This window comes from Ictidomys tridecemlineatus, chromosome 5 (genome assembly GCF_052094955.1).
Source record: "Ictidomys tridecemlineatus isolate mIctTri1 chromosome 5, mIctTri1.hap1, whole genome shotgun sequence".
In the NCBI taxonomy this organism is placed as follows: domain Eukaryota; kingdom Metazoa; phylum Chordata; class Mammalia; order Rodentia; family Sciuridae; genus Ictidomys; species Ictidomys tridecemlineatus.
This window is the reverse complement of record NC_135481.1, coordinates 58392473-58404863: the sequence shown is the minus strand read 5'-3', so window position 1 is coordinate 58404863 and position 12391 is coordinate 58392473. Positions and strand designations below refer to the sequence as shown.

The following is a 12391-nucleotide window of genomic DNA, read 5'->3' as shown; positions in this document are numbered from 1 at the left end:
CATAGTTTCAACAAGTGTAGAAAAGTTGCTGGGAAATGGATCCTGTACTTACTGCTGCTATGGGGTAATATTCTTGCAACTTATATATATGTGCCTGAGGAAGGGAAGACTTAGGTGACCATCTAGCTCTGGAAGAGAAGCTGCTTCCTACAGAAGGAGGATTTTGAATGGCCACAGAGCCAAGCAAACACTCAAACTGGCTTCCTGTGGGCCATTTCCTCTTTGTTGAAACTGATCCAAAGCCAAGGCGAAGAAAAGAAAAATTTTCCTCTTATGAAATCTCAAATCTCTGACGAGTCACCATTCTCAACACTGTTCAAAAAACTAACGCAACTGTACATTTGAAGTATTTCACAAATTTGCATGTGAGAAACTTTATAATATTTGTTTTGAAAATTAAGGAAATAAGTCAGAATCAAAATCAGAAAATTCAGATCATGCTATCACACTGACAAGTAACACCTATTAACTTTAGAATAACAAAAGCTGAAAGTCCACTGACTACGGTATCTTAACTGTCATGCTTTAAAAGATCTTATGCTCAATTTTGTCCTTTTCGGGACATGCTTTAAGAGATTCAAATTTTATGTGTACTTTTATTTTTTAAAATGTATCAATTAAAAATGTTTCTTTTAGTCTGAGATACAGATTACCTAATTAATATTTTAAAACTTCGAAAACTTTTTCTCTCCATCTAAAATCCCAAGAAAATGAAAGTACAGTATTTTGGTACCAAGTACTATAGAAAAGTTGAGTGTTTTATTTATTAATCTTAGCATTTTCATTTCTAAACAGCATGAGATGAATAGAAGAAACATAGCAAGACATTTCTTTCATCAGTTGTGTGTTTAGTGGTGTTTTTTTTTTTTTGGATAGGAAAAAATGTGTTGCAATTACACTATATCTTAAAATGTTCACAATAAAAAGTTGATGAATCTTCAAGCAAATGACTAAAATCTCTGGCCCAAAGTCTAGAGGGCAGTTCCGAGTATTTTACCAAGGGTTATTCATTTGCCTTGATTGGGGGTGGTGTTACAATACAAATTGATGCACAAATCCTTCTCCCCACAATTCTGGCAAAGTCTTTGATTGTATTTTTTGGTGATCTCCACAGTGCCTGCCAGGCCTGTGCCTAATACTGACACCGAACTCAGCCAGGTCCCTCTGAACTTGGGGTCTGGCTTCCCACGCTGTGCATCTGGATGCACGAGTCCCACTTTTTCTTACCTGCATAGTGGTCAAACACAGTGGGCACGTACTCCTCGGGGAAGGCATCATTGGCATAGCTCATCAGCAGGCAGGTTTTCCCCACGGCACCGTCCCCAACCACCACACACTTCAGCATCTTTTTCTCCTCGTTGCCACTGCAACTGCAGCTGCTGTCATTTCCCTCTTTGCAGTTCATTCTTGCGGCTCCAGCTGCTGCTGCTGCTGCTGCTGCTGCTGCTTCCAAAGCACATGAAGCTGTGGGAAGTGAGCGCCAGGCTGGAGTTTACCCTGCCTTACTTTGGCTACCTTGGATCATGCAGGCATGTCCGAGGCGCGCGGATGCCCTGTTGCTTACCATTCTAGTAAAGTAAGGGAGCACACACTTGGGGGAATTATTAAAAGGATCTATTCCTCTTCCCTATCAGTTCCACTTAGGAGACGCTCCTTCCTGTAGGATTCTAGAAGCTTCCCCACACCTCAGAAATTTCAGCAGCCTGAGGGTTTCACCCTGCTCTCGTCCTCTCCAGCCTGGCTGAAGGCACGGAGGAATTTTGCTAAATCTTTCCCATTTTCCACCTCACATCTAACATGGAGGAAAGCTGCGCTTTTAAATGGAGATTTCCCCCTGCTTCCTCCAGCTTGCCGAGTATCAGGAAATCATGGGTTTCCTGCTGCATTCCATATTAGGATCAGTGGGCTGGGGAGGGCTGCAACAATGGGAGCTCTGTGTGTGTGTGTTTGTACTTCTGGGGAAGGATGCCAGGACATGGAGTGGGAAAACACTAGGGGTCCCACTGCAGACTCCAGCGGTCAGACTTCCTGTTCTGCCCGCTGCTAGTCAGGCTGTTTGCTTGTGGCTGGCTGGGAAGAAGCCGACGAAAGGATGGAAACCCGGAGAACTGTCTGCCACAGAAACAGGGGGAACGGTTTGAGTGAGCAGAGAGAACCACACCAGCAACTGAAGGATAACATATGACATCATCCCTCACTGAGTCACCAGTGAAAAGCTCTGAAAATTAAAAACGGACAGTTTTTTTCTTTTACTTTCTTAAAATGAGAACCCTCAAGAGATTTCTTTTTGCAATAAAAAGACAATTTTCCAGAGTTACATAGTTTCAAAAGCAAAATTTTATTATAGGTCATAGGTTCCTATAGTACATGTGATCAGGTTTACAAGCTGCCACATTGGAGTGCAATGCTCAGATATGTATTCCAGACACTAACATTTTTTTTTATGATTGTAGCACATAAGAAATCAATTAGAGGTGGGACGTTTGTATTTTCTTATTAGTAAATAAACACACATGCGCTTGGCTCCTATTTAACACCCTTTGGAAACAAGAGTTTGAAGGATGGCTTTTTGATTTGGGTCCTCAGTGCTGTTTTTGCTTGGAGGGTCCCGTGTTTGATTTAGTCCTCTCCCCTTGGGTCAGGCTGGCCCTCTTCAATTACAAAGGAGTCATTGGCAGCTAATTTATTTGTCGGTTGGGTCTCTCAAAATGAAGCCCCTTTGAAGTTCTGCATTTGATTAATGTACTTGGTCTTGGAAAAGAAGTGGCACTCTGCAAATGATTTGACAAATGGATTTCTCTGAGATTTTGAAGGATTCACATTATTTAATTGCTTTGAAAATTAAATAAAAAAGTTTTTCTGGGTGGGGGCAAAGTGGGAAAAGTCTGTTTTCATAAGTGGTTATCTATAATATTTATACCCACATATCATACATATGCCATCATCTAATATAGTACTAAATTTCTTCTGTTTTATATCAGAGTAGCATTTTCCATAATGTGTAGTGTCCCAACATTTCTTTCCTAAAAAGGAATGGTGTTTCAGTTAGGTTATGGTATGTTAGCTAGGTTATATTGCAATAACAGACAATCCCCACACCTCAGTGGTTTAAAATAACATGTATTTCTTTGCTCACCTTGTATTTTTGTTCTGTATCACTGTCATCTTTATTCAGGGATCTAGGCTGGTAAAGTAGTCATGCTGAGAATGTTGATGATCAGTGAGGCAGAAGAAGAAATGAGTATGGTAGAGGCATTGATTCTTAAATCTTCCTGGACATTATTCTTTTGCTCATGTTTATTGACTAAAGCCAGTGATATGTCTGTGCTGGGTTCAACAGGAGGATCAGAAGTTTAATCCTACCATGTGTTGGGAACCATATATTGGTGAATAGTCTGAATGATAACCAGAGAGTTGCAATATGAAAGTTGAATATTTGCAATATGATAGTTGAATGGTTTATGTTTAGTGCCAATCTGAAGCATTTGAAGACATGTATGATTACATGTGATTTACAAATTTTTCTTTAATTTAGTCTTCCTAGAATACTCGGAATATGTGAGAATAAAATTGCAGTTTGAAAATATGTGTTTTATTTCTAGAAAAAAGGCTTGAGTATGAATGTGGTAGCCAAATCAGTCTGTGTAGGTGAGGAAGTGGTTGGCAGTGTTGAGGATCCCTTCTAAAGATGAACAAGATCATTCTGAGCACAGTGTGATGATATGTGTTTGGTGGAACTTTGACCTTACTCCTGAGGTTGGACAGTAAATGTGGCATGATACCTCATTCATGGAGCACTGAAACATCATTACCCAGCCTGGCCAACTAAAATCCTGTGTCCCTACACCACAAATATGCTCCTGTGCACTGAGAACTTGGTCTAGAAAAAAAACTGAGAAATTGGATGGAGGTGAATTTTTGCTCTATCTGTGTATAACCTACACCTTGCACCATCAGACAAGAATATTCAAGTCCATTCTGGTTACTATGTGGACAGTGATTTGAGCCAGTTGAGAGCTTTGAAGCAGCTAATTATGGGTCCTTTATCTTGAACTCAAAGGATTGACAATCTGCCAGATTGGATTATATACAAAGATTGGTTATGGTTATAGAGAATGTTAGCTCTATTTCTCAGATTAGATTTGTTTTTTTTTATCATTGTTTACTGCCTCTTAAATTTAATATTTATGGAGAAAGAAAACTTTTGAGACATCCTAGTAAAAATGACAAAAGTTAAAATCTTAATATCTCAGCCTGCAAAGGGGATCACATTGTCCATGAGAATAAATATTTTAAAATATTTCAATATCAAAAGACTGACATGAACCAGGATAACAAATTCTTAAAAACAATTCAGCATTGTTTTCAGAGGTCTGGGAGTCCATAGAATTATGTTTGCTTGCCCAGGTAGAATGATCAAGAATATACTTTGATTCCAAAGATTTAAACAAATAGTAAGTTTGGAAGTGGTATGAAGACCACTGTGTAAAATACTCTACCAGATGCCTGTACTTTTGGGTCTTGGGCCATGTAAATGATTGAGTGGTGGTTACATAGCCATTAATTATTTGGTTTACTTCACCACCAAGTTTATACAAGCTTACCAGCATGTGGTGAAATCTTGTTGGGTGATATTTTCTGCTTTTCCCAAGAGATCTTAAGTACTGAATCCCTCTTGTCCTCTGAGCTTTGGCTTCCCATGAGTTTCTGCAAATGCCAGCAGTTTTTTTTTGTATAAAATTCTGATTCCTTTGATTGCTTCCAGTTTTCAGAGAAAGCTCAGTAGAAGAGCTTAAACTTCCCTGGTCTTTCTTTTCTTTTATGCTTAAAACTAGAAGTTACATGGGGGAAGTAATGCAACTGGATTAGAAACTCAGATTTTTGGACTGGTCTGTATGGAGGAGAATGTTTTGATTTTAGTTTTAGGAATGTGGGATGTGCCATGGTTTCCATGATACCAGGATGCTCAGTAGAATCAGGGGTCACCTCCACTTGGGGGAAGACATTTTCTGGGGCTAATCTGAAGTCAGATCTCTGATGGTGGTGAGTATGGTGTGAGTTGAGAGGGGCAGTGTTTTCAAGTTCTAAGGGTGCTGATCCACCTCTCCTTCTGAGACTAAACTTCAAGATCAGTTGAGGTTGTTAAACTGAACAGGATATCCTAGGACTGCCCTGGACTGGAGCTGCCCCTCCCCAAGGTGGGTGAGCCATTGCCATCAGGAATGCTCTGTGTCTATTTGTCATCTGTTAGGTCACATGTACTCAGTCTCTGGCTATTGCCCATCCCATGCACTTGTTTAATGTCATATATATAATATATATAGCACATCAGCTTTGGATAATATCTTTTCATAATTCTAGAAATGGCTTTCTTTTTCCTATTGGGAGGTCTTCTCTTTTCTCCTCTAATATATTAATTCCAAGAGAAATAGGTTGCTGACCAATCTTAGGTGGGTGGGACTTCTTTCTGTCCTAGGAAGAAAGAGGCCCATTTGGTCAGTAATGATAAAGAGCTTTGTGTGTGTTTCTTGTATATTACAATATTTCATAGCTTAACTCTGAATACAAAAACTTGTCTAAGAGGAAGAGAGTCTTGTGGGTTATCCATTGGGTGTTTTTGGTCTTCAAAGAAAACCAGAGATTAGGGAACCATTCAAATTCCTCCTATCCAGAAAATATGGAGATGAATAACAGTTTAGAGAGAACTTTCCACTGATTCTTGATCTTCCAGATGAGTTGTTTTAAAAGGCAGAAGATTTGAGGTTGAGATGGTGCTGGGTTGTTTCTCCCTCAATGCCATGAATAGAAATAGCTTGTAGAAATAGCTCTCTTGGACATACACAGAGATCTTCGGTGTTTGCTTTTCTATTTAGTGATTTGACTCCAAGAAGGCTAAGCTCATTGGATTGGTCATTGTCTGGGTGGGCAATGGTACAATTGCCAGAGATTGAAATTCTGTGGGCACAGGGCCATGTCATAGTCTACTGTTCTTTTTTGTATATGGGATATTTTTCAAAAGTGAGAAAGATTGATGAAAAATTTCTACTTTTGCTAGAAAAACAGCTCAAACTTGCCTTTGGCTTTGGACACATTGATAGCATTAATGGCATATAAAAATAATATATAGAATGAAAATTTGAAAACCTCAAGCATCTCAACAATGACTGGGAAAATGGGGCTCTCTGGTATGTAAGTATGCATTTTAGTTATGACGGGATTAAATGCAAAAGGAGTCCTCCTGAGAACCTGCATGATACCTACTAACCCTCTGTTTGGTAAAACACTAAATAAGGAAGAAAACATATTCTCTGTGGATGGGAATGTCTGTTTAGACTATCTGAACAGCTCATTTGCTGGTTAATCTGTATCTACAATTCACTTGCTTCAGAAGAAAGTGAGTCATAAAGACAATCTGAACTTAAAGGAGATTATAGCTAAAGTCTCAGATTTCATGTTTGAATATGGTAGGGACTGTGAGAAAAAATTTTGGAATTGACTCTCAGTGGGATAAGTGGAAGAAGAAAGTAAATCAAGAAAATACCATCAAACAAATCTATTAAAACTCCTAGGACAAAAGAAGGGGGAGAATTAAAATCTTCAGAGAGAAAGAGAGGATGGATGAACTTTTAGTATGGAAGACTGAACAGTGTTCAGGCTAAGTCCCAGAGAAGATTCCCCTACCCTTTATTGTCAAGATGGAGCATTCTGGCAATGTGTTTATTTTCCAGTCAACTTTATGATACTTCCTTTTTTTGTTGTTTTTCTATTCACTATTGTGCTATTTTGTTGAAAGCATTTTGGATTTTTCAGTGTTAAATAGTCATTTTTTTAATTTGCTTCTATTGTTTTAGACCATATTATATTTGGAGATTATTTGGTATTTTTACCTCCCTTTTTGGAAAATTAAAAAAAAATTATAATTGGTTTTGTGAAATGTATCTCTTGTGTACCCTAAAAGTCTGAAGGTAACTTCTTTTTGCTTTAATTTTGTTTGATAAAACAACCTAATTTTTAGTGACTGTGTAATGTAGGACAGGCAATATGCTATAAATTTTTGATTTTTGTAAATTTCACATATACTCTTTTATCCAACCTTCATTTCGCCCTTCCGTATCAAAAGGAAGATGATCCTTTAAAACTGCCCACATCTATAAAGCATTCATTAGCTAATGCCAAGTGTAGCAAAACCCAAAGTAGCATCATTTGTTATCTTGAAAGTGGAACCTTCATAGTAATATGTACCCACTCTGTATGTAGATACCCAAAGATTTATTTCTATTTTTATTTATTGTGTTTCAAAATCTTTCTAAACCTCAATGTCATTGAATCGTAAAAGAACTTTTATAATTATTAAATCCATGTTCCCAAGCAATAAAGGAATTTTAAAAAATAGGGCTCATAGGCTGTGTCCTTTTCATGAATACCATTGTTCACCATGCAAAACAGCAACAACCATTATTTACTATTTTAGTAATCAAGATGTAGTTGGCTCTGTAGTGGATGTTGGTTGTTTCTGCCCATGATTTCTTCCTCCTTTTTTTTTTTTTTTTTTTGGTGATAGCATTTCAGTTTCTCTTTGAGGAAGGGATTTTTCAGTCCAAGCTGTTCAGCTGGGGCTGTCACCCAGCCCTGCAATCTGGGGGTGGGCACACAAGCTAGGTTTGACAAATTAGAATTATATCTGGGGTTTTTCCTGAAATTCTCCGGAAAGAGATATTCTTGTCTCAAGGAATTTCTTAACACTGAGGATTACATAAACTTATTGTTGGGGGGTCATCTTTGCCACCAGATGGAAAGTGATTGCCTGAAGCTGATAATCATGAATCACGACACAGTAGTTTATATTTTGGAACTCATTTAATCTTTCCCTCAAAACCTAGAAGGTAAACATTATTATTATTATCCTCATGTTTTCCCCACATTTTTATTGGTGCATAATAGTTATACATATTGATGGGGTTTATTGTTACATATTTGTACATATACATGATATAATGGTATAATTTGGCCAATAACTCTCTTCAGCATTTCCCTGCTGCCTCCCTGCGGATTCTTGCCCTTTGGTCTCTTTGATTTTTTTTTTAATCATACATGTATATAGGGTAATAATGTCTGTCTTATTCTACTGTTCTTCCCATCCCCAGAGCCCCACCCCTCCCTATCCTCATTTTATGATTAAAAATGCACAGGTGAGGTTAGGTGATAAGGTTTGTATAAAACAGCTAGCAGGTAATGGGCCCAAGATTCTAAACCTTGCAGCCTGCTTCCAGAGTCCATACTATTTACCACTACGCTACAGAAAAACACAGCTGAAAGAGAATGAAAAGCAGATCCCGGATCACATCGTTTGAGCCCTTGACCCAGCTATTTCTTATATAGTCTGGGGTTTCCCTTTGTAATGAGCCAATGTATTCCCTTTTGGTTTAAATTAATTTGGAATGGATTTCCATTATTTGCACTTGAAAGAGCCCTGAATAATGCATGAAGGAAAAATGGGAAGTCTTGGGTAAACTGTGTTTTTCCGTGTGATATTTGAGACAATGCATGTAGAGATGACTCTCTTAACAAGTTTATGCTTGCTTAAGCCAGCTATGAAAGCTGCGGGAGCATCCTGGCACATGTGAGGATGATCTGTGTTGATTTTTCTCCTCAGATCTACTCTTTTGTATTTAATGGTTAAGACCTAGGTCCAAATCTCTTGAACCCTGGTTTGTGTGGGCTCCTGATAGATTCTCATTAAATAAGATAATATTTATCTTTCAAATAAAAGCATACTAATCACATCCTTATAGAATATAGTCATGAATATATAAAAAGAAAAGATAAGAAGGATCTAAATTAGCTTAGGTTAAATGAGATTGGCTTAATCCATTCAGGCTGCTATAACAAAATACCTTAGATTTGGTAATTTATTAACAACAGAAATCTATTGCTTATAGTTCTGGAGGCTGGGTAGTTCTAGATCAAGGTGTAGGCAAATTCAGTGTCTGGTGAGGTCAGCATAGGAGGTACTTTCTATGAGTTCTCTCACGGTGGAAGAGAAACCAGCTCTCTTAGATTTCTTTCTTGGGATGCTAATCCTGTTTATGAGGACTCCTCCCTCGTGACCTAATCACCTCCTAAAGACCCCCACCTCTTAAAACTAGTGCTTTGGTGACTGAGTTTCAACATATGACTTTGTGCATATGTGTGGGGGTGAACAGAAACATTTCTACAATAGCAGGGATTTATGGCCCTGTGACTGGACAGTCCAGGGAAGCTGGCTTTGGGTTTGGCTGATCCAGGACTCAATGTTGCCATTAAGATCCATTCCTGACCTCCTATTCTGGGCTGGCTCCATTCTCAGGTTCTGCAAGTGGACCCCTGGCCTCTCTAGGTCATCCACAGCCACAATGGAGGTAAGCTTCACATCTTCAGCCCAATAAAGAGGAGAATGCACATCTTAGCATTTCTTGCACAGGACCAGATTTCTTTGTTTTGGGTTGAGATATGCTGATGGGTTTCAGTCAGCCAGGCCCCACCTCTGGTATCCGTCAAACTTCAGGGCTGCAAATGATGGATGGAGATGGGAGAGGAAACCTTCATCTCCATCTCTCATTCTTGATGATATTGAGGTTAGAAGAGTGAAAAATAGTCAGAATTGTACTAGTAATACTAGTCATTGCAGTAGTAGTATTCATAACAATGACAATCATAATAATGGCTGACGGTCCACTACTTAACTATGTGTTGGCATTCGTTAACACTTCTAATCCCCATAGAAAGTCTATGAGATAGGTACCCTCAAGTCATAATTTCACAGATTAGGTAATTAAAACAGAGCAATTGGATTTATACAGCCAGAAAGCAGCAGGCCAGGGCTCAAATGTTCCCTCTGGCTATAGAACTTGCACTGTTGCATTGGCTATGTTAATCTCTGCAGCTGATGCCAACCATTCCTTAATTAAGGATGACACTTAAATAACATTTCCCCCAATTTTCCTGGCTATCTTTTACATAATCAAAACAGGGTTGAGCTTGTAAGTGTGAAACTTCATTGCTTGGATATAATAACTACATCTTTAACTACATATATCTTGAGCTGATATAGAAAAGGTGCTATCTAACCTTTTGTTTTGTATTGTTATTCCTGGTAGGTAAATTTGACACATGATAGGAAATGTTTATTTCCTTTTATTTGGGCTATAAAAGCTCATGACCAAATAAGTTGACTATCTTTGTTACTATTGAAGGGTGCGGGGGACTAAATACCATTTTATCTACTCTTATTTCTTCCAAAATATATTTTGGACATAATGCATATTTTAAAAATTAAGCCATCACATCCTTTGCAACATGAAAACATAAGGGGTATTATTTCTGGGCCAAGACAATTTGACAAATATTGTGGTGTCTTAGGAGAATGATTATGTTCATGTCTGATATTCTGTTCTTCAGTTAGTAGCTGTCTCAGGTACTTGTTCTTAGTATTTCTTAGACCACCAGAATCAATATAAACCTTAATCTTAAATTATTCTGGACTGAATATCTTTTTAAAAAGTTTTGGAATTCTCTTTAGGTCATTGAGTAAAGCTTCCTTAGAATAGATGGCCTTTCAAATCTTGTGGAGGGCATGGGATTTGTGAAGCCTGATTAGCTAGCCTTCTGTGGTCTTAAATCCAGGGCTGAATAAACTGAAAGAAGGTACTCCATAAGAAGAAGTGACAGCTCAATTGGTTTGATAAGCTTTTGTAGAAATACAGATTTTCCACTGTCTTTCTTTAAGCCTTTCCGAACCTCAGAAATGATTCTACAATTGATGCTGCTATAACACAGCTTCCCTCAGGGTCATGCACAGAAAAACCAAATGGGCATTTTGAGACTGAGAAAGTTCTTCTAGGAGGCAGTAGGCTGAACCTTTAAATACAGTATGGTAGATTCTGCTCAGATGCTACCATCCTCTCCTTCTTTTTTTTCATCCTCTCCTTCAATGTTAAGGTAGTTATCATGGCTGAATCTGGACCTGGCCGCCAAACTCTTCTCAACCCATAAAATTCTTTTCCAGCCTTGTTCAACCTTCACTAGACAGAATAACTGTGCCTGGAACCAAAGAAGAAGGAGAAATGGGAAATGAAGCTCACTAACATTTCATGAACAACTATTAAGTGTTAGGCATGATGTTGAGAAAACTTATGCAATTATCACATTTAATCCTTTCAGTAATCAGAGAGGTGAGGGTCATGATTTTCATTTTTCTTAAGTGGAAATGGAAGTTCAGGCCCAATGACACACAACTGGTAGGTTAAATGATGGAGCAGAGATTCAAGTCTGAATCTTAAGACCATATCTCACTTGTTCTTCAAGTCTTTATAGAATTAAATATTGTTTATTTGATTTAAAATATATATTATAAATATATAGTATAGGTTCAGGAAAATGTCTAGAATAGTTTATTATAGGTCTGTTGTTTTCTGTAACAGATATTCATTGAGTACTCCCAGTATATTGTAATGAGCAAATCAGATAAAAAAAATCACTGTCCTTTCAAAGCTAACATTCTAGTGGGAGGAGATAAATAATCAACATAGTAAACATATAAATTATTTTAACGGTGATAAGTGCTAAGGGAAAATAAAAAGCCTGAATAGCAAGGTAATGATAACTGGCCAGAAGAGAGGAGGGATTTTGAAGTCTGAACATTTAATGAGGGTGAAAGGCCCTGGTTGATCCCCAGCACTGCAAAATAAAACAACAACAACAAAAGGGAAACCTGAGCTACCATGCTTACTCTATCTTACCATATAATACCCGCTACCATGTTATGATGCAGCAAGAAAGCCCTTACCAGATGCTGAACTGACGTCCATGTTCTTGGACTCCCCAGTCTCTAGACCACAAACTAAATGAAACTCTATTATTTATATCTAAATCAGCTGATCTCAGGCATTTCATTATAGCAACAGAAAGTGGACTAAAACTCTAAGTGAAGGAAAGTGTTTCTTGAAGTAGGTACTATATATTTCAAAACACTAGAAGAAAGGATTTTTAATATTTTCACCACAAAGAATGATAAATATTCAAGGAGATAGATATACTTTTATTGATTTGAAAATTAAGTCATGCACACATGCATCAAAGCATCAGGTGATTCTCCATAAATATGTACAATTTTTATGTGTCAATTAAAAAAGAAAATTTCACCCAATGCTGCTGATGTTCAGGAATGAGGGGAGCTGACTATTGGGATTTAGTAATGTGGAGGTGACTGGAACTTTTGACAAGAGTGGTTTTGGTAAAATTGAGGTGTAAGGAGGGATCAGAGTAATTGGCTTTTTTTTTTTTGAGGAAAAATTTACAGCATGTTTTTATGCTGATACGAATGATGTAATAAAAAGGAAAAAAATAATGACAC

The 12391-nt window shown here is 37.8% G+C and overlaps 1 protein-coding gene across 2 annotated transcripts in view; it reads right to left on the bottom strand.

Moving 5' to 3' along the window:
* Rhoj (ras homolog family member J) overlaps nucleotides 1–1897 on the bottom strand; it is a 90013-nt gene extending 88116 nt beyond the window's left edge. The window contains exons 1-2 of one of the 2 annotated variants that reach the window (XM_040274804.2): nucleotides 1565–1897; nucleotides 1228–1464 (exon numbers count right to left, since the gene is read on the bottom strand). In XM_040274804.2, the coding sequence (XP_040130738.1) occupies nucleotides 1228–1405 (178 nt within the window). In that variant the 5' untranslated portion in view covers nucleotides 1406–1464; nucleotides 1565–1897. Of the gene's footprint in view, nucleotides 1–1227 lie in introns of both variants that reach the window. The other variant, XM_005322777.4, reaches the window with a different exon arrangement.
* Nucleotides 1898–12391: the final 10494 nt, after the last annotated feature.